This window comes from Zootoca vivipara, chromosome 17 (assembly GCF_963506605.1).
Source record: "Zootoca vivipara chromosome 17, rZooViv1.1, whole genome shotgun sequence".
Lineage (NCBI taxonomy): Eukaryota > Metazoa > Chordata > Lepidosauria > Squamata > Lacertidae > Zootoca > Zootoca vivipara.
In genome coordinates, this window is record NC_083292.1 from 9,571,533 (window position 1) to 9,594,812 (window position 23,280).

Consider the following 23,280-nt stretch of genomic DNA (forward strand, 5'->3'; position numbering starts at 1 on the left):
AGCATACCCATGTCCCTCAACCAGGCCTCATAAAGCTTGGTTCCCAGACCCTTTATCTTATTGGTTGCCTTTCTCTGCACACATTCCAGTTTGTCTATAATGACAGTGGATCTCTGGGATTTAACACAGATCTCCTAACCCTACCTAGAGAAGCCAGATATTGAATCTAGGGCAGGCATGTCAAACCTGCGGCCCTCCAGATGTTTTGGCCTACAACTCCCATGATCCCTAGCTAGCAGGACCAGTGGTTGGGGAAGATGGGAATTGTAGTCCAAAACATCTGGAGGGCCGCAGGTTTGACATGCCTGATCTAGGGCCTTCTCCATGCAAAGCAGATGCTCTACCCATGAGTTCTGTCCCCTCCCTTCCTACCTGCAGAATCCTTAACAGATAGTGGTACTAGTTGTACTGTTGCTTAGTCCTATTGCTTTAAGCTATAGGGTCCCACAAGGGTCCATTCTGTCATCTATGCTATTCAACACAGCATAGGTTCTCTACTCATTACATGCACAATTAATGTCTGGTAATCACAAATTCACAGGAAAAATAGGTCTGTTTTATTGCTATTAGCAATAATGTCTAAATGGAGCCTTCAGTTCAGTGGTGGTTGCAAGAGAGACCTGTTGTCTTTTGCCCTGCTTGTGAGCTTCCTGGAGGCATCCAACTGGTCATACTGGAAAGCAGGGTACTGGGCTACATAGCTAGATTGATCTGATCCAGCAGGGCATTTCTTATGTTACCCATGAAGCCCCTTTTGTAGTAATAGCACTAACAGTAGTAAAAGCAGCAACAACAACTTATATCAAAACTGAAGGTGACATAAAATAACAACCAAAGAGAGAAAGGCATCTAGCTGACTTTTGGCAGGCGGAACCAAATCCTGTGACGATTAAAGGAAACATTTTGAAGGTGAGGATGGGCTATGGAATTTAGCCTAATAGGGATGTACTTATCAAAAAATTACAGAGGGGATGGAAATGGAATTCATAGCCAGCCACATCCTATTACCTCGATCTTCCTTTGATGTGGCACAGTGGAGCATAACAATAACATGACAGTTTCAAAATTTACAGGAGAGCCTTTTCTCTTTCTGGAACTGATAGGGGACAACAGTCAGAAATGTTCACGAAAGAACCACAATAAGCTGAGCTATAAAATACCACTGTATTTGCGGTGCCCAGGAAGTGATCAATGGCTCAGAATTAAGATGGTATCATCCAATTTTACTCCATTCTTCCTCCAGGGGGCTCAGGAGGACACCATACCCATTTCTATCCTTACAACAACTCTGTGAGTTTAGCTAGGCTAAGAGAATATGACTCACCCAAACTTCATAGCTGGGTTGGCCCTTAAAATGGGTCTTCTTAGTCCATAGCCCAGGGGTCCTCAGACTTACCCGGCTTTGGGCCGGTGCCCGCCGCACCGATTGCGCGGTGGGCCGGAGGGCGGGGGAGTACGCGCCCGTGCGCATGCGCACACACACTTACTGGCGCGGTGGCACGCTTCCAGGTCGGAAAAAGCACCGGAAATCATTTGTGTGCATGCGTATGGGCCTCCCCCGACCCAGAAGTGCACCGGAAATGATCTCTTCTGGGTCGGGAGAGGCACATACGCATGTGCACAAATGACTTCCGGTGCTTTTTTCCGACCTGGAAGAGTGCCGGCGCGCTGTGCGCCGTAAGAGCAGGTGGCGGCAGCGGGTGGCGGCGGCCGTCATGGGCCGGATTGGGAGGCTAATTGGGCCGCATCTGGCCCGCGGACCGTAGTCTGGGGACCCCTGCCATAGCCCAACACTCCCAACCAACCTTCCCCAACCTGATGCTCTCCAGATGATTTGGGCTCCATGTCCCATAATCCCTAATCGGCATGGCCAAAAACCACAGATGATGGTTGTTCTACTCCAAAACATCTGGAGGACACCCAGTTGGGGGAAAGAGGCCCTAAACCATGGGTTGCCAACCTGGCATCCTCCATGAAATGGTTTAGTCCCAGGAAGTCTTATCATCTGATTACTCCATGAGCAAAGAATGACTCTTTTGTCTCTTCTCATTGCTACCCTGCTACATTCCTGAGGATTTTATCATTGTTTATCAACATTTCATAGCCAATCATTCAAATCATTATGGGATTGCACCCTTCTGTCATTTCCTACCCACTGGCATTTCACTTAGTTTTTTAAAATAAATAAATAAATTACACTTTCATATACATTTAACATCATCAACTTCACTGATGGAGCGGTGGACTCTCAAAGAATTGGCACACTAGAATTTGCAAGCCAACTCTTGGCTGTGCAAATTTCCTAGGACAGCTGTCAGTTTAATATGGCCTTATACATTTGTTGATTTGGCTTTCCTGTTTAAAATAACATTTTATTGGCTGCAAGCTTTCTGCAGCATGAAAATCGACCACAGGTAGCCTCTTGCTTTCTGTTTTCAAACGCATGTGATGCAGCAGGTTCATCTCAAGTTGGAATTAATGCTTATGGGTGACTAGACCTCTCCATACCTTTCTGGCCATGGCACTTGCAAGTTAAGTAAAACAAAACTAGTAGTCTGCTAGGCAATGGTGTGTGTGTGTGTAGCATAATTTTGTTCTTAATTATTTTGTTAATAATCAAAGCTTGTTTTGAAAGAAAAACTGAAATCAATGCAGCTTCTCTTTCACTTGCTTTATTTCACTTATTTTTTTTTAAAAAGAATCTATATACTGCTTAATATTTCAAAAACATTGCAGTGCAATATGTCATAAAAGCAAAAATCCTAGAAATCTAGAACCCACTAGCATGGCAATGTAAAAATGGCAAAACCGTATAAGAGCAAACGAAACAGAATTTCAGACACAGCGCTGTCTTAAGCGCCCCTGTCGCCATGGTGCGCCGGATCTCTCCGGCGCCCTCCCGCCCCGTTTCCCAGCGCGGTGGGCAGGTGGGCGCCGTGCGCAGCTGCGCAGCGGACCTGCGGACCGGCCGGCCAGCGGGCGGGCGGGCGCAGCTCGCAGCGCCCTCCTGGCGGGCTGGCGCCATGGTGCCCTGCGCCACCGGGGGTCTACGTAGAGCCGCCACTGTTCAGACATGTAAAACAGGATGCAGTCTTATGGGTCAAGAAAAGCCTTGACAGAAAGGTACGTCTTCACAAGACATCTGAGGCTGCTGATGGTTGCTCCTTCATCTACAGCAGAGGGAAGAGCATCTCACAGTATAGACATCAGCAGAAAATGCCCTTTTCTGAGCCACTGCCCTATGATATTCTGCAGGGCGCAGTGCCACAAGTAGAATTTCCCCAGATGATGCAAGTCTTGTTCCAATCACTCCCTGAGTGCAAGGCAGCTTTGCCTGGAGGTATAGAGCAGGCATCCCCAAACTGTGGCCCTCCAGATGTTTTGGCCTACAATTCCCATGATCCCTAGCTAACAGGACCAGTGCCCGGGGAAGATGGGGATTGTAGTTCAAAACATCTGGAGGGCTAAAGTTTGGGGGTGCCTGGTATAGAGGCTCGGAGGGTGGGAGAGAGGAGGAGTTTTCTTTCCCCACCATGCTTTTGTGAGACACAATCTCCTGAAATATCAAGAGAAGGAAGGAGGGGCTAAGACCTTTAAAGGTCTCACCCATTAAGGTTGCTGCTCCCAGCCCCAGTGTCTCCTGATAAGGCTTTTTGAAATTATTATTAACTACATTTCTGAGTGACTATCCACCATCCCGGCTGTGCTTCAACATGGGGACAGGGAAGGTGAAACATAATGAAAATTTCCATGTGAAAATGCAACAATGGACATATATCCGGACCTTTCAGTGGAAAACCATCTGCTTTGCATGCAGAAGTTCCTAGGGTCAACCCATGACATCTCCAAGTGGGACCGGGAGAGAGCTGTGCGTGAAATCTTGGAGAGCAGCTAGCAGTCGACATGGACAGTGCTAAGCTAGCTGGAACAATAGTCTTGCTCAATATGAGGCAACTTCCTATATTCTTAATTTTATATGTCTCTCTGTGTGTATTGGTATATGCAAGTTCTATCCACATTTGTCATCCTCTCCTTTTTGGCAATGAGGAAGTGGGTCACCCTATTTTTGGGGGGAGCAGGGACCTGGTATTTGGTCACCTGGGGCTAAGGCTCAGCCCAAGACATTTTGCAGCTTGTGGCAAAGGACAAAAATCTCACCCATTCCACATAGACTGGACTGGCTGATGAATACTACCTCAATACTAGCACTGGGACACTGTACTGCCCCTGAGGGAGACCAGCAGGCTAGTTATAAAGGTGGAATAGGTGGTACATGAGACACAGCTCTCTTTTTCAACAGAAGAGGATGCTCAAGGAGCTAAAACCTGAGGCAGTCGCCTCACTCTGCCTAATGCCAGGCAGCAAATCCTAAAGTGTCCCAATGCTCCCCATTTCAGCTGCCATGCTTTCTTGAGCAGGGGCAGGAGAAATGGTAGCATATTTTTTAGAGAGAATGGCATGATGAACCATTTAAGTGCTCCTTGGCTTTCCCCGGCAGCTTGAACCTGACATATCCTTAAACCTACACTCATTAGAGCCGACAGCCACCAGCATTTGCTCAAACAATTCATAGATGTGACGGCAGTGTTTCAACGGTGCAGCAAGGTGCCGGGCTCTGGAGCATTTGAATGTAGCAGAGGCTTACAGATATAGAGATAAGGTCACTAATTTTTACAGTTCTATTTAACTTCAGTTTGCTCATTCTGTTATCCCAAGGGCTGCGGTTAATAATCAGGATCTACGCCGCATACGTTTGTGGTATAATTAAACTTGCTGCTTAATTAGAAAACTAGGCCAGGGCTAAACAAAGGGGAATCAATAATGTATCTAACGGGGAAAGCGAGCAAGAGAGAGAGGGAAACTGTTGGGGTGGCATCAAATTAGCTGAGAGCTAATGCTGCATATCTAGCAGGACTTCTGCATTAATCATGGGACATTGAGAAGCAAAGCTCCACCTGTGTCAAGGTCAGCTTTTGCATCTTGTAAGCTAACTATTGGGTTACAGTAAAATAAAAAAAATTCCTTCAGTAGCACCTTAAAGACCAACTAAGTTTTTATTTTGGTATGAGCTTTCGTGTGCATGCACACTTCTTCATTGGGTTACAGTGACCCACCTCTGATGGATCCGGCTGCTGAGGAAACCGGTTAAAACAGTTAGAAGGGAAGGACTCCTCAAGAATTAGGCAGGTGTCATTCTGTTGTCTCCTTACAACCAGTGGTGGCTGGTGCTCATTAGGACTGGTAGGACAGATAGCAGGGAAGCCACGGGAAGGTGGAGCTGGAACTAATGGCAGGAAGAGCCAACTAATTCCAGCTTTCCCCACTCCATCCTCTTCCCTGGTCAACACCTCAGTGCCATCTGCGCTATACATTTAAAGTAGTGTCCTAACATTTGAAACAGTCATGGCTTCCCCCTAAGAATCCTGGGAGCTGTGGTTTATTAAGGGTGCTGAACGTTCCCCACCATTCCCCTCACAGAACCACAGTTCCCAGAGTGGTTTAACAACCTCTAGGAAATGTAGCTCTATGAAGGGAATAGGGATTTCCTAAACACTCTCAGCAACCTTAGCCAACTACAGTTCCCAGAGAGCCAGTGTGGTGCAGTGGTTAAGAGCGATGGACTCGTAATCTGGTGAACCGGGTTCGCGTCCCCGCTCCTCCACATGCAGCTGCTGGGTGACCTTGGGCTAGTCACACTTCTCTGAAGTCTCTCAGAGCCTCACTCACCTCACAGAGTGTTTGTTGTGGGGGAGGAAAGGAAAGGAGAATGTTAGCTGCTTTGAGACTCCTTAGGGTAGTGATAAAGCGGGATATCAAATCCAAACTCCTCCTCCTCCTCCTCTTCTTCCCAAGATTCTTTGGGGAAAGCCATGGATATTCAAAGTGTTATGACCCTGCTTTAAATGTATAGTGCAGATGAAAGCTGACAGCCAGTGCCTGGGGTGGCTGCAAGTAAGCCCTGTGCCAGCTTCAGTTTTCTGTGGACTCCTAGGTAAAGTGGGCCTCCTTTGTAAATAGGTTGCATTTGAGGAAGAGCCGTAGCTGAGTGGTATAGCATTTGTCCTGCATGCAGGAGGCCCCAGGTTCAAATCCCTGGCATCTCCAGGTATGTCTGGGAATATCCCCTGCGCAGGACCTTGGAGAACTGATGCCTGCTAGTGTGGACAGTACTGACCTAGACATGCCAATGGCCACACTCAGAATAAGGCAGTTTCCTTTCTTCCTAAGGCACATATCCTTGCCACGCTCCCCATTGCTCATTATGTGCTCTCTGGGCTGGATCAGCCGAGGCAAATGGAAGCTTCCCCCTCATCTCATTGCTGTTTGTCACTGAGCTTGCAAACTTGGAGTAGGCAGTTGAAGAAGGAGCTAAAGCAAGGGAATGCTTTAATAATAAAAATAATTTATAATATATTATTTATACTTTGCCCATCTGGCTGGGTTTCCCTGCCCCTGAGCCAAAGCAAATAGAAGGATGGCCAAAGAGATCAGAGATCAGCAGGGAATCCTCTGCTCATGCATAGGAGCCAACTTCTATGGCAGACATAGGCAACCTTTGGCCCTCCAGATGTTTTGGACTACAATTCCCACCATCCCTGACCACTGGTCCTGGTAGATAGGGATCATGGGACTTGTACGCCAAAACATCTGGAGGGCCGCAGTTTGGGTATGCCTGTTCTATGGGCTGAGGTTCCTTTGACACCCCCCTAAAATATTTGAGGGGGCCAGCCCCATCCAAAGTTGATGGGGATTGTAATTCAAATGGTGTGCATGTGTGCTGCATCTTGTGATTGATTATGTGGGGCAGGTCTTACCTCCCCCCGCCCATTTTATTCAATTTGGCACCCTTGGCGAATGCACAGCAATGTCAGCCCCTGAATCAAGTCCTCCACTAGCCTTGACAGCAACGTTCACCAACCTGGGGTCCTCCAGATATTGTGGGCTACAACTAGGGCTGCCATATTTCAAAAAGTGAAAATTCAGACGTATGGCAACCCTACAACAACTCCATCAGCCCCAGCCAGCATCATGTTGTGGTGCTAAGACTGATGGAAGTTGTAGCCTACAACAGCCATGCTAGCTGGGTTGCCTTGCAATTTAAGCATGCTATCTGCTCAGATTTTGACATGTTGCCTTTTTCTTCCTGGCTACCTGCAGCTGGAGTGATCTCTCCAGAAAGACTTGCCGAGCGTGCTTTATTTAACTTTTTCTCCCCCCACTTAATAAGGCACTTTATTTAAACTTTCAGCTGTGTTTGGGAAATCCCCAAAGGTGGTTTTTTTTTGGGGGGGGGAATTATTATTAGAAATTAATTAAGTATTCTTTTCAGTCCTGCCTATGAAGAGCAGTTTAGCAGTGTTGCATTCCTTGGGCTGCATTAAGACGTTTACCGATTGTTATTATGATGACAGGGGAGGAAGGACATCTCCTTTGGAGGATATTGGAAGGATATAAATATGACTTATTTTGAAAGCCACTTAATGAAGGAAGTCCTTAAATGGGGTCAACGTTAAACACAGTTTGCCATATTGCCGCTATGGCCGGCGCTCAATCCGGAAGTCCCAATGCTCAGCATTCTTACCAAACTACAGTTCCCAGGATTCTTTTGAGGGAAGCCATGATTCCAAAAGTGGTATTGGACTGCTTTAAATGCATAACGTGGATGTAGCCTTAAAGGTAAAGGTAAAGGACCCCTGACAGTTAAGTCCAGTTGCGAATGACTCTGGGGTTGGGGTGCTCATCTCGCTTTACTGGCCGAGGGAGCTGATGTTTGTCCGCAGACAGTTTTTCTGGGTCATGTGGCCAGCATGACTAAGCTGCTTCTGGTGAAACCAGAGCAGTGCATGGAAACACCATTTACCTTCCCACCAGAGCAGTACCTATTTATCTACTACTGACGTGCTTTCGAACTGCTAGGTTGGCAGGAGCTGGGACTGAGCAATGGGAGCTCACCCCGTCGCGGGGATTTGAACCACTGACCTTCCAATCAGCAAGCCCTAGGCTCAGTGGTTTAGATCAGTGGTCCTCAACCTTGGGCCTCCAGATGTTTTTGGCCTACAACTCCCATGATCCCAAGCTAGCAGGACCAGTGGTCAGGGATGATGGGAATTGTAGTCTCAAAACATCTGGAGGCCCAAGGTTGAGGACCACTGGTTTAGACCACAGCACCACCCGCATCCCGGATGTAGCCTTACTTTAAAGCAAAAAGACAAAGTTGGCTTGAATAAAGATCCTGGCTATATAGTTCTTTCGTTATATTTCTTTTCTCAGAAGTACAATTAAAGATGAGTCATTTGATCCTCCCAACCTCCAGCCCACATATGTCTCAGGGTTAGATTAAAATGTTTTTTTTTAAGGAATCTGACCAAATTGAAACTGACAAGGCTCTCCTGCTACCCTGTCAGTTTCAGTGGAGAAGCAGACAATCATCCCAAGCGAGCCAGCTGCCGAGCATCACCCTTCCCTCAGCCAATCAGATGAGATAAAAGAGCTTCCCATTTCCAAAAGGACATGTGTGCATATATGCCACCAATGTGTACAGCAGGACTGGGAGACTCTCATCCCTTCATTTCCTTCCATTCCAGCAGTTTTTCAGAAGTTCAAAAAATCAACACTTCTGATATGGGCTGCCATATGGCAGGTTTTCCTGGACAACATTTTCTATGGACGAATCCTGGATATGTTCAGGAAATTCTGGATGTATGGCAGTCTTAATTGAGGGGACAGGAGAATTACACTCTCCAGGCCTACATTCAGGTTAGCTTCCCCCAACCCTCACCTGGTCTTGGCAGACAGGAGAGGAGAGCAAGAGAACAAAAGAATAGACCTACTGGATCAGAGCAAATCTAGTTCAGCATTCTGTTTCCCACTGCAGCCAACTAGATCCTTTGAGGAACCCTATAGGCAGGACGTGGGTGCAATAGCCCCTTCCTGCTGTTATTTCTTAGCATCTGGTATTAGGAGACATGCTGCCTTTCATATTAGTTATCACTTGAGAAGCCTGAATTTCCAAATGGTGACACACACAGGTAAAGTTTCCAGTAGACATCTGGTTCATGTTTCCATTGTCCTATAACTTGATCTTTCTAGTTGCGTAGGTAGTTAGGCATCATCTGCTAGCTCCGAGGATGGCCAAATTAGGAGCCACCCAGATATTGTTGGACTACAACTCCCATCATCTCTTATCATTGGCCATGCTGGTTGGAGCTGATGGGCGCTGGAGTCTAATAATATGAGGAGGGCATCTTCTAGGCCAGTTTTTCCCAACCTTTGGTCTACAGCTGTTTTTGGACTACAACTCCCATCATCCCTAGCTAGCAAGACCAGCGGTCAGGGGTGATGGGAATTGTAGTCTGAAAACAGCTAGAGACCAAAGGTTGGGAAACATTGATATAGGTTACCTTTACACTAACACTGAGACACACTTTTAGGACCTTCCAATGTGAGTAAAGGAAACAGAATCAGGCCCACTAATGAAAGTGTACTTACTTTTTTGGTCTGTAGTCAGGAATAGACCTGTCCAGTGAAATCCGATCACTTAGCTGGGCATTATAACCATATTCTTCATACTTTGTTTCAGATTCGTGACTATCGTCTCTCAGGGTAGCAGCCATCCCTCCTTGGCCCAAGCCTCCAGGGCCTTCAACTAATCCCATTGGCTTGGCTAGACCTGCAGAGAAGATATAGGCAATCATTCGATGCATCTCAGTTAACATGGATCCCAGTAGTTCCTAAACATCTTGGCAGATTTTGGGTTTTAATCTTCTGAATGAAGATTTAACTCTTTTCTCACTTTTATACCTGGGGGAAAGGGTTGTTCCTCACACCTCTTTGCAACACTTCATCTTTTCAATCAACCTATGGCATAAAACACTCAAAATTTACAGGATAAAGATTTGCTAAGAAATTAAATATTATATTAGCAATTCACAGATCTGGGTAAAGTTTCTGAAAATCCTGTAAAAGTACTTCAAGGTTGGATTCTGTGTAGTGTTTTACTGACATGAATGAGTGATCCTGGAACCACAATACATCAAGATTTCTTTTCACCTCCTTTGAGAAGATACATATGAAGTGAAATATGTGGCAAAATGTGCATGCACAGTGCTTTATGCACAGCGGTTTTTAAAACAAAGATAACCCAAAAGAATGTGGCTGCAGTGAACGTGATCCAATGAAATCTAATGGCATGCTTTCTTTAAGATAGCCCCAAAGAATTCATGAAATGACTTGTTGTTATATAACAGGGAAGGGGGAAACTTTGGGTCTCATAGACCAGATCCTTATCTCTCCCTAGCCCTCCTGGGTCTATCTGGACAAGTAGGTGGGTGAAATAAACTCAGTGGAGAGCCATCGGTTTTCTTGTGTTTATTTCAACTCATAGTAAAAACAGTCAACCATCCTGTCGGAGTGAGTCAGTGATGCTCCTCCCAGATCCTAGGCTATATATACTTTATTGACACCATCAGTCACACCTGATAGGCTAATTCAAACTCCCCTCCTGGATCTGGATTGGACAGCTCCTACGGGCCAATCAAATTACATTCTAAAATCCCGATTGTTGTCCCATCCACCCACCTGGGTCTCTTGAGCAGTGCTTCCCAAGTGCCCAGCAGCCACCTGCTCAGAATCTGTGCTAGACAGTGCCAAGCACAGGGCTGGCAAAACTACTGTCTGCAAGGATCAGCTGCATGATTTAGTTCCCCACATGGAACTTAGCTTTGTTGCCAATGCAGCTCTGCCTCTGCCTGCCCCATGTCTAATGCCACATATGGTGGTTTGTGGTTGGGTGGTGGAAATGGCCACACAGATCATATTGGGATCTATACTGGTCCAAAGTTGGCCCTCAGGCTGGATGCCCCCCCCCCCAATTTAATAATCATTTCCTCTATACGTTTAATGATTCCACCCACAGTAGAAACCTCGGGTTTTCTCACACGTCCACCATACATGAATACAATCTGCTCTATTTTCCTCACATTTCTAGCATGCATCACAACTACTTAGCAAACATCTCTCAGTCTTTCTACAATAATGTTTTGGGGATTTGTTGTGATTCTGTCCCCTTCATTTGAAGATCAATTTTTCGTGATTTCGATTGTTACTGCTGTTCTTTTGTCATTTTTATCATAGGCTTCTAGTAAACTTTTTGATGATGCTTTGAGTACCTTTGATGGAAAAGTGACTCATAAATTGTAACATTAAATAGGTGGGAAACGAGACTGTCACATTTCTGATTTGATTTACATTTGGAGTTATTGGCATGTGCCATTACACAAAAATCCATTTTTATTTTGTTTTTTGCATGTCAACAAATGGGATTTTAAAAGGTTTTGTAGGCAGATGATTTTCTATTCTTTACTAGTAGGCTCACATCTTCTAGATCAGATCTAATAAAATTAAACAAGAGTGCTGGTGCATTTTCTGGCAATTTCCGACTAATTCGGGGGTGAGGAGCCTCTGGCTTGGAGGCCATATTAGTATCACTAAGCCTCCCCATTTGACCTGTGAGACCATTCCAGTCAAGCCTAGACTGCCTGCCCTACCATTGACATTGTGTGTCCTGGTTCCCAGTTGTTCAAGAACAAAAACTCAAATGTTTCCAAAGGCATTAACACTTACATCAGTGCAATACCTAAGTGAATAGCTGGTTGGAGGCACAGCAGGTAACAGAGTTGATCCAAGGCACAGAAACACAAAGGCATGGCAGGTGATCTAGCTTAGATGTTCATCCAACATGGACACACCCCTTGGTATCCTATTTAAATGAATAGGTTCAGGGTTGGGCTCAAGTTAGTGTAGCAAGCAAGTGGTTCTGCTCCTTAACCAAGCAATCTAATGCTTCCCATAGATGGTGAGTTCTGCTCCACCTTTTCACACCTCTTTTGCCACCTCTGGGGCTTAATAATAATAATAATAATAATAATAATAATAATAATAATAATAATAATTTATTATTTATACCCCGCCCATCTGGCTGGGTTTCCCCAGCCACTCTGGGCGGCTTCCAACAGAAAAATGAAATAAAATAATCTATTAAACATTAAAAGCCTCCCTAAACAGGGCTGCCTTCAGATGTCTTCTAAAAATCTGGTAGCTGTTTATCTCTTTGACATCTGATGGGAGGGCGTTCCACAGGGCGGGCGCCACCACCGAGAAGGCCCTCTGCCTGGTTCCCTGCAACTTGGCTTCTCGCAACGAGGGAACCACCAGAAGGCCCTTGGTACTGGACCGCAGAACGATGGGGGCGGAGACGCTCCTTCAGGTATACTGGACCGAGGCTTAGGTGACAGGGGAGGTGTGTCTGCGATCTGCAAGGCAGGCACAGCAGGTAGAACAGGGGTCAGCAACCTTTTTCAGCCATGGGCCGGTCCACCGTCCCCCAGACCATGTGGTGGGCTGCGCTATATTTTGGGGAAGAAAATGAACGAATTCCTATGCCCCACAAATAACCCAGAGATGCATTTTAAATAAAAGGACACATTCTACTCATGTAAAAACACACTGATTCCCGGACTGTCCGCAGGCTGGATTGAGAAGGTGATTGGGCTGCATCCGGCCCATGGGCCTTAGGTTGCCTCCCCCTGAGGTAGAACACCTACATCTGGAGAAGTAGGGGTGAGCATTGCAATAGGCACCATGGAAATATCTGATATAGGTTCCAATGGCTGTGGGGAGGGAGGAGGGGCTCGTGGCTCTCAAAGTAGGGGTGGTTGAGGTGAGAAAGCAAATTGAAGGAAGCTCCACACACTTGGACCCTCCTCAAGATCTACACCCAACTGGAGTCCTCCCCTGGGTCTCTGGAAAACAACCCATCTATATCATCCTTCCTCTGCCAGCCCATGACAGTGGGGCAGATAAAAATTAAATCTGGTTCAGCGCCAAAAGGGTGTTTGCAAGCGCTACTGATCAGCTGTTTGCCCGAGATTGCAAAGCTCTTTTCAAAGTAGTGTTTTCAAAAAACAGCATTTTGAGTCAGGCTCTGGAAGATGTTGCAACGAAAGTCCTTTACTTTCTGTCTTATAACTTTGACCTCTCAATTATTAAAAGCACTAACAGGGATTTCTGAGGTAAATCGAACCTCCCACTTATCCCTCTAGCCTTTCTTTAAACCCTCTAGCACTCGTGGGTTTTCAAAATTAAAAGAGAGTCCTCTTCCAGTCTAAATGTGGCCAGGTACCTATATAGACTTGGGGCTATAAGTAAGACTGTTCCTATGTGTACTCAGATAAGGGTTTCACTTCACTAGAAACTCCCTTACTGTAAAGCTAGCCTCCTTCCTGAGGTAACTTTATTATCATCCAGAACTTATCTCCTCCTTTAGCCCCCCCCCCTTTCTTGGTGCACTCTCAGCCACAAACTAACCTTTCTCCTCTAAAAGGCAGTTTTGACAGTTTAAAAGAGTTCCCCACCAACTGGGTTCCTGGATACCTTAGCTGGAAAATGAAATAGACGATTAGTGGTGTGACACTTTAAAGATGGATATTTAATGGCTTGAATCTTAATGGTTGCTTTCTGGTATCATTAGCACAAACTTAATTTCACAGGTAACGTTCTTGGTAATCAAATAACAGAATACCTATCAACTACTTCATCTACTCTAAGTCTACCTTCTCCACAACCACCCAAGCTCCCACACAAAAACCCCTCAACCGCCACTTAACAGCAGCACATCATCTTTTAAACCCTTGGCAGTCCCTCCTCCAGCGGAATGTTGCTGCCAGTCACCAGGGAGACTGGGTTAACCCTTCAATTGGTCTGCTTGGAGAAGCAAAATACAACAGAACATTTCTTTAAAAAACAAACAAACCCGTCACAGATGTCTTCAGAAGCCCCTTCCAAAATAGGGTCTGGAGGCTGCTGTGGGCAAATAAAAGGGTCACCTGGTATGATTGTGATCTCAGGTGATTGCCAGCTGGGTGGTTCCACTCATATGTCAAACTTGGCTTGGGAAGGTGGGAGGCGGTATCAATCTGGCTTGCTGGTTCCCCTGACCTTGGATTAATTGATTAAACACCAAATGTTCTTTCTGAGCCAGGACAAGCCTGATAAGCTGGACTGGAGGAGGGTGGGGAGGGAACAACTCTTGAAACTTTAGACCTCCTGTGTGTTCTTGTTCAAGATTTCCTTGCCTTCCTCTGCAGTGCAATCCACACATAGAGCTTTTTTTTCTCCCCTCCTTGCTATCCTGAGCTTAATACTGTCATTTCTATTTTATTCCCCTGGCTGGAAAAAAATAGGCATTCTCTCTCTCTTTAAAAAAAAGAAAATGCAGCCATACACATGACGCACATTCTGGTTTCCTTGCATTACTTTCCTCATTTCTAGGAAATTGCCACTAGCCAGCCCTAATGCACTTGAACTGCACTGAAATGGCCTCTTTCCCTATGAAACATTGGAGCTTGCTTACAGCATCCATAATCAACTAGCTGGGGTTGTCGAGCAGGCACAAGCACCGGTCAGGCACTTCTGTATTCTGTAACCACACCAAAAGTGAGTATTGCTGATGGGTGAAGAACAATTAAAAAGAGATTTGATGCTTTCTCTTTCTTCCTCTCGCCCGCCGCCACCACGACACAATTCGGAAAAGCCGCTAAACACAAAGCTGTTGCCAGCAGTCATTCTGCATCACGGTGCTTTCAATTCAGCACACATTTTGAGGCAGTGCACAATAGTGCTTAGAAGAAAGGGGAAGCTTTTCTCTGATGAGGGCCACATTCTCTCTGGAGTGATTTGTGGGGGGGGCCACTTGCTGGTGGCCCTGAACCCAGTAGTGGATGGGACCAAACCTTGAAGTGGATGGATTGGAGCATGGAACGCTTTCTTAAATGCCCTCCAACATTTCTCCCATGAAAATAGGGACACCCCATTCCATAATGATAATTTTACTATTTATACCCCACACATCTTACTGGGTTGCCCCAGGCACTATGGGTAGCTTCCAACATATATAAAAACATAATAAAACATCAAACATTAAAAAAGCTTCCCTATACAGGATTGCCTTCAGACAGCTCGGGAGTCGAATAACTCCATAACCTCCAACATTTCTCCAATGAAAATAGGGACGTCCTAAGGAAAAGTGGGACATTCTGGGATCAAATCAGAAGCCAGGATGGCTTCTCTAAATCAGGGACATCCCTGGAAAACAGGAACACATGGAGGGTGTGTTCTTATGTCATGTCATACCATTGGTCCATCCAGCTTAGAACTGGAGGTGGGGAATCTTCAGGCTACAGGCCAGATTTGGCACAGCACAGGTCCCAATCTGGCCCGCAAGGCTGTTTCCCCCCCCAAACCATACCCACCTGCCTGACCTCTGATGTCCTATGTGGGGCATAGGATGAGATGTGGCTGGAACACTTAAGCACAGCCAGTTTCTGCAGGAACCACTTATTCCCCAGTGTTTGGGAAGCTTTGTGCAGTGCTTCCCAAATGCTTGATAGACAGGCTGTTGTCACTTTAAAACAATTTTTGTGCTGCAGTATGTGTCTCCTCCCCAGGCGAAATGCTGGATGCATTTTGAGATCAAAGAGAAGAAATGAAAAGCAGTATTGATAATAGCGGCAAAAGTTCTTGGGGGGGGGTGTCGCACACATTGCAGGTGCACTGCTTGACTGATCAAGACTCGCATGTTCAATTAGATTCGCAGAATCCTAGAGTTCGCCAGTCTTTCAGAGAAGGGGGGGTCATAGAATCCTAGAATGACAGAATTGTAGAGTGAGAAGGTATCGTAAGGGTCATCTAGCACAGAATCACAGCTAAAGAATCCTTGATAGGTGGCCGTCCAACCTCTCTTTAGAAACCTCCAATGAAAAGAGATCTCACCATCTTTTTGTATCCTATTGTCAAACAGCTCTTACCACCAGAAATGTCTTCCTAATGTTTAACTAGAATCCCCTTTCTTGTAATTTAAATTCATTGGTTCACATCCTACCCCGTGGAGCTGAAGGTGACTATCATATCACCTCTCGGTCTTCTCTTCTCCAGGCTGAACATACCCAACCCCCTGAACTCATAAGGCTTGACTTCCAGACCCTTGATCATCTTGGTCTCCATTCTCTATGGAGGACAAAATGTCCAGAATGTTCAGCTGTCCACAAAACAGTTACCCACAAATCAACTTATTTAATCTGAACCACAGAGAGAACAGGAATTGTTCCCCCCCCCCCCTTTGTAACAAAGCAGGAGCAAAAGTGTATATTTAACTGCAAAGAACTATTCACAGAACAACAGTGGCTCTACCAAGAAGAGAGCAAAGCCGAGACTACAGAGGGTGAAAAGCAGCTTATCATTTTTCCTAGGAGAGAGGAAGCTAGGTGGCACCACCTTAGCCGTACATAATCATAAGGATTGCATTTGTTTCTTGGCAAAATCTGGTGTTTTAGCTGCTCACACTGCTAATCTGATTTTTCTTAAGGAAAGTAACAGGCACCTATCCAATCTGAACTCAAAATTGTTTTCATTGTTCATAGGCAAACTGGAAGCTGCCGTATTACTGAGTCAGACCACAGCTTCACGAGCTCAGTATAATCTGCTCTGACTGGCAGCAACTCTACAGGGTTTCCAAGCCATATCTGGATACACCAGGGATTGAACCTGGGACCTGCTGCATGCAAGGCAGATATTCTACCACAGAACTATGGTCCTTTCCCTATGGTTCATCAGGGTGCCACTGTGCTGCTGGATGTCTGAAGTTGTCAGGAAGAAGCATGGAAGCACTGATCAATAGCTAGCAAAAACAAACTAACAAACATTGCAATATTGAATCCTGCCAGTATAAAATCAAATGAACTTGCATATCTTTCAGTAGAGTTCGACTGGGCCTCCAGTCAAGAGGACTGCAGATGCTTAGAGTGTGTTCCTTTGCTAGCTGTGGCACTGGCCTGATCCACCAGGTTCTTAAGTATGTCGTGAGTCGCTTAGAGACCTTCTGGAGCAACAAGCAATTTATCAAGCTCTATTCTTGTTGCTGTTAGTGGCTGTTGTTGCCAATATTAATAAACAGTTCATAGTATTATGCTCCATATTTGCTGTCCTAATCATTTTGATGAAGGGCATATTTGAATGTAAATTTCCAAATATAGATTTTTATTTACTGTTAAAAAAACATACCTGCCAGCACACCACAGTGTGATTCCCGCTACCTTACTTGTCTGCTCTGCATGCAGTTCTTGGACCACCAAACCTATTCAGGATGGTACAGTTCTTGTGTGTGGAGGGAATTTGGGCTCAGTGCTAGTTCCAAACTGAACAAATGCACAATTCCAAATCTCACAATCACATCTTTGCTTAATATTTAGGCTGAGTCATGAGCCGGAAGCATTTCCATCTCCATTTGTATGTTCAATATGACCTCCTCTTGTAAAATAGGTAGCAATCTCGAAGTTGAAATAACGTCATTTTGCCTGGATGTTGTTGAGTACAGTATATGTGCTTGCCAAAGGTTTTCATTTCGCATACTCTCAGTATTGGCATGCTGAGCCAGTAATGCATTCTGTGACCTTTTTTTTCTCTTTCTTCTGTCTGAGGGACAAGAGAATTTTTTGGATGCTCTCCAAAGCAATAATTTTACAGAACGTCTCCTTAGTTCTGGACCTCTTTTTTTCTTCTTCATTAAGCAGAGAGTTTGTGCAGGATTTATGAGCCTCGATGGTAGAAGTATATTACAGAGTCTTACAAAAGGAACCAAGTTCTTCACTTGCCCTGCAACTGCAGAGAGCGTAGTACACTGGCCAGGGAATGGGGGGCTGCTAGGAGGCTGCACCCCATCTCCCTGGAAGAAAGCAACATGGCAATGGGGAGAGACCAACCTGGCTGCATCCATTAGACAGAGGTGGAAACAGAGTTGGAAACTGATGCTCCATATGCCATTTGCGGTGGGGTTGCAAAGGTGAAAGAAATAAGACTCTGGCCTCTCAACCCCCAGCCAGAGGACCAGGACCAGAGGACCAGGACTAGGCCATCAGAAAGAGGAAGTTCGCCTGGGCTAAACAACAGCAAAGAGAAATGAAGAACTTAGGAGAAAATGAGTAAAATTTAAATCTATTTTGGGGGTGCTTAAAAAAGAAGAAGCATAAAACAGGATGGAGTGTGCACATAGTCGAACGCATGAGAAACTGAAACAGATTGGAAATTGACTAATCCACCATGCCTGGATATGTGGATTTCATCCCCCACTTTTGTTCCTGATCTTTCCAGTCTGAAGTTCAGCTCCTGACATTTCAACATCAACTTGCACCCCCCCCATATTTTACTGCACATTTCTCCAAATATATACATGCTTGTATGCCGTTTTGCTGAATACAGTCATACCTCGATTTAAATATGACTCGGTTTGAGTATTTTCAGTTTAAGCACTCCACGGACCCGTCTGGAACGGATTAATCTACTTTACATTACTTTCAATGGGAAAGATTGCTTCAGGTTAAGTACACTTCAGGTTAAGTACAGACTTCTGGAACCAATTGTGTTTGTAAACCGAGGTACCAGTGTATACATATTTTTGCATAAAACTTTACTACTATAATAAATTTTTGTACATTATTTTCACTAATATATGCATTTTATGTTCACTTTCCACTAACTTAAGTATTTTACACACCTTTTGGGGTTGGAGAACTTCATTGGAAAATTTGTAGCAGTGCAAGTTTTGAAAGAAAGCTGTGCTTTGATTCAGGCAGTGCATTGGCATTTAAAAGTGAACCACGTGAATTTCTCCCTCATACTTATCCCTATTCTGCACATGCTCAGAGACCTTCCCTATGACTCAGCTCAAAGGCAGTGTCTGGTTTGGAACTCTGACTCAAACCGTGTCCAAAGGTGAAATAGCACCCACACACAATGGTGTGTGTGTGTGTGTGTGTGTGCGCAACACACAGCGGCGTAGCGAGCCGCCGCGACATCCGAGGTGGAGAATTGCCATGCTCGGGGGGGCAGCGTTGCCATGTAACGATGCATGCGTCGCTACGTAATGACGCATGCGTCATTACGTGGCGGGGTATCGCCACCCCCGCGTGCCTCCAATGCCAAGCTCCAGGTAGAAAGCCAGCTCGTGTGGCGCGCCCGAGCAGACTTCTTACCGGGAGACTGGAGGCTCAGCTTGGGAGTCTCGGGGTGGGGGTGCCAAGTGCCCCCCCCCGAGTGGAACCCGGGGCGGACCACCCCCATCGCCCCCCATTGCGACGCCCCTGGCAACACAGATGTTTGTGCATGCATTCTTGTTATATCCCGGTGGAACCAACAGAAACAATAGCTCCGCTCAGTCCGCTGTCTCTGTGGACAAAATTCATTACTATTTTTAATTGGAAATGATACAACATTTATGTGTACAGATCTCCAATATCAAAATGTAATTGCTTTTAAGCAATCCTCATTTGAAGCCTGCGGCCCCTAGAGATGAGGAGAAGGATTCTAATTACAAGAGATAATTTGGAGAAAGATAAACAAATATCAGAAGATCATGAAGGTCAACAACAGATAGACACAAAGGTAGGGGAGGTAGGATGAAAGTCTCCATTTGCAAAAGAGCTGGCAACTCCTTATAGGTCATACTACCTTCTGGCTGGCACCAGAAACCAACTAAGGATTTTTGAGATCTCGGCAGCAGGGGGCCAATTACACATCATTAAAAAAGAGGAAGCACATCACAGTTGCTTAGGTTAATGTTCATATATACTGTAGATCGGAGGGGGGAACCTGTGGTCCTCTAGATCCCATTAGACTACAACTTCTATTGTCCCTGACTATTGGACATGGTGGGTGGAGCTAATGAGAACAATAGTCCAACAGCATCTAGAGGACCAGAGGCTCCCCATCTCTTGTATGGATGCAATTTTAGAAGCACCCAGTCTAAATTTTAATAGGAATTCGATGCAGACCTCACTATAGTAGGGTAGGCTGTGACCCAGTGACCTGTGCGCCTGCTTAGTCTGCTGTGCAGTCACTCACTCTTGGTGGGCAACTCCCAGATCTCAAATCTCTCTTCTTATTGTTCTCTAAACTGGATGTGGGCTGGATAGCCCTTCTAATATACGACTGCCTTCTGTGAAATGCAGGTGCATTGTATCCTGTTCTGGGTCTCCCGCTGAAAAATGCGGGATCAGCAGCGGCGCGGCACTGGAAGTCACTTCTATGCATGTCCGGACATGCGTAGAAGCAACTTCTGGTGCCGGCGTTGCCTGATTTCCGGTGCCCAGACATGGGCAGAGCAGCACCCGAAAAGGAGCCTCCCAATCTGAGGATGTGCCGGAAGAAGCAGCACGTGCGCGGAGGGACTGGGAGAGGGGGAGGGGCCAGGGTGAAAGCGTGGTGCTGTGCTTAAGAGGCGTCGCCATCTGCGCATAAGTCCGGTGTGCGGTGTGTGTGTGTGTGTTTCCGTCCGCGTGGTGCTTTTCGGTGCAAGATGCGCGTCTGAATGAACAGGAATGAGAGGGCGGCTGCTGCTGGTTCTGCAGCGCGATCCTCTGCGTGCGTTGTTGCTGTGGCTGTTTAAATAAGCAATTCTCATTGAGTTGAGTTTAGTGAGACATGATTTTTTGCTGCTATTGCTACTCATATTTTTAAAGGAAGAGGTTGGGGTGTCAAGCGAAGAGAGGAGGTACAGACCAGATCGCAAGTGAGACCCTAGCAGGTAGGAAATCCGGGGGATTTCCGGGATTTTTTTCTATTCGGGATAACAGCGGGAAACGGATTAAAATCCGGGGGTTTCCCGCGAAAAACGGGAAACTTGGCAGCTATGCACCTAGAGGGTATCAGTTATTATGACAAAGCTAGGCTGTCAGCTCTTTTCCCCATCTGTGTTGTATTTCTATGCAGTAGATAATAGTGTACACCAGCTCAAGACCAGATCCCAAACTGAATTTGGCCAATTTGGGTCAACCTGGGATTTGGCTGGAATGGGTTGAGGCCTGGATCAAATTGGGTCCACTTGAATTGATCTGGGATTGGCAAAAGGGGGTGGCCTTGCACTGAGGAGGAGAAGGGGAGGACATTTTAAATTCTGATTAAATGCAATACAAGACTCCTGAATAAGATTGGGGCACAGATCCAGGTAGGGCTGGCCCTGGACAATTCCGGATTGGATCAGGGCCATTCCAAAGCACTGGAATGGACTCTGAATTGGATTGTGGAAGCATGCACATCCCTAGTAGATAATACTGCATTTGTTAAAAGTTTTCCATTCCTTTATTTTTTATTGCATTTCTCTTTTATTGTCATCAGTCTGGCATAAGCTCACAATTTCTTTCTTTCTTTTTTTAAAAAAAACCTATAGAGAATTCTATATCTGTTTCCAACAAAATTGAATAATTCATGCCAATACTTCTTTCTTCATTTTGATACACCCACCTCTCATATGAATCAGGAGTGTGTTTATAATTCATAGGGTTTTTTTTGCAGATCAGGAAGGGGGCACGGAAACAGCCAGAAGATTCTGGATCTGGTGATGGCCTCAACATTGAGAGGAGACAAGTGATGCTGTGGTACTCATCTGTGCTGCTAGGCAACCAGGTTTCCTCCCCTCCCTGCAAGGAAACAGAGATTCAGAATGCCATCAGTCTCCTATTTGACCTCTGGCAGTGGCTGATACCCGAGGCCTCCAGTGCCAAGCAAAAGCAGTATGAAGAGCCTTGGCCAATTAAAGAGAGAGGCTTGTGGTGGATGGAAAGAACATTTCTCTTTGAACCCTACAGGTAAACAGCTTGCACCCCGGAGCAAAATATTTCATTGCCCCTCATTATTAGATGAAGCCAGGCAGCTAGGCATTCTGACAGCAGCCTCCAAACTTGAATAGCACTGTAAAGAAACTAAAATAAGAAGGAAACAACCAAATACACTGTGATTTGAGCTTGCTGATCTTCCACAGTAGTAGGTTGGCTTTAATCAGTGCTATTTTTTCTAGAAAAAGAGGTGCTGCCACTCATAATGAACACCTCCCTTGTTTTCTTAAAATGGCAATGGTGCCCACCGAAGAGGTGCCAGAACTGAGTTCCGGCAAGTTCCAGCTGGAAAAAAGCACTGGCTTTAACTAGGCTAAGGAACCTCAGTGCCCAGGGCCAAAGGCAGCCCTCTGACCTCTCGATCAAGCCATAAAGACTTGCCCCAGGCCACACCCTTCCCCAGCCCTGCTTCTCACACTCCTTGAGGGCCACCCGCCCTGGACTGGGAATGTCTTGATCTGTGATCATGTCTCTTGCTTGCCTGGATGAAGGATGGTGTGTGTATGTTGGTAAATTTTCATGAGGACCTTTTCCCCCCAAAAGTAAACGGATGTGGAAATGTTTGACCCAAACTCTCCTCACTTCTGCTGAAATCCCTCAAAACATTTAGGCTAATGAGGAACTTCCAAATTCAGTTTGAACTTGATGGGAAGGTTCAATCTCAGTGGCAACTTTAAACACACCTCACTGAGAGCCAGTGGGGTGTAGCGGTTAAGAGTGGTAGACTCATAATCTGGTGAACCGGGTTCGCGTCTCCGCTCCTCCACATGCAGCTGCCAGGTGACCTTGGGCTAGTCACACTTCTCTGAAGTCTCTCAGCCTCACTCACCTCACAGAGTTTTTGTTGTGGGGGAGGAAGGGAAAGGAGAATGTTAGCCGTTTTGAGACTCCTTCGGGTAGTGATAAAGCGGGATATCAAATCTAAACTCCTCCTCCTCCTCCTCCTCCTCCTCCTCCTCCTCCTCTTCTTCTTGAAGGCTGCCCCTACAGATAGTCATCCTCCATGCTTAGGGGTGTGTGCCAAGAACACCAAAAGGGGGGTGGGTGGAGTAGAGTTAGGGTAGCTTCCCCTTACATTTTTCACATAACTTCTTATTGCAGTGCCTGAAGAGGGGTAATGTGTTCATATAAAGTGACACAGAGTGTTTGTTGTGGGGGAGGAAGGGAAAGGAGAATGTTAACCACTTTGAGACTACTTCAGGTAGTGATAAAGTGGGATATCAAATCCAAACTACTACTACTACTACTACTACTACTACTCTTCTTCTTCTTCTTCTTCTTCTTCTTCTTCTTCTTCTTCTTCTTCTTCTTCTTCTTCTTCTTCTTCAGCTCGCAGACTTGAAGTGACTATTGTAATGGGCTTACTTGCTGTGTATGCATGGCAAATCCACAAATCATCCCATAGCTAGTGTGACAGACACTGTCGTGTAGTAGTTAGAGTGTCAGACTCGGGACTTGGGAAACCATGGTTCAAATCCTCACTCAGCCATGAAGCTCACCTTGCGCCAGTCACTGCCTCTCAGCTTACCCTACCTCACAGGTTTGTGGTGTGGATTAAATC

At 45.8% G+C, this 23,280-nt stretch overlaps 1 protein-coding gene across 1 annotated transcript in view; it reads right to left on the reverse strand.

Annotated features, from left to right (window-relative positions):
* The window catches only part of GALNT9 (polypeptide N-acetylgalactosaminyltransferase 9), a 194,381-nt gene that overhangs the window by 141,560 nt on the left and 29,541 nt on the right, over positions 1-23,280 (reverse strand). Inside the window, exon 2 of the mRNA XM_060269465.1 lies at positions 9,490-9,670. Within this exon, the coding sequence (XP_060125448.1) occupies positions 9,490-9,670 (181 nt within the window). The remainder of the gene's footprint in view (positions 1-9,489; positions 9,671-23,280) is intronic.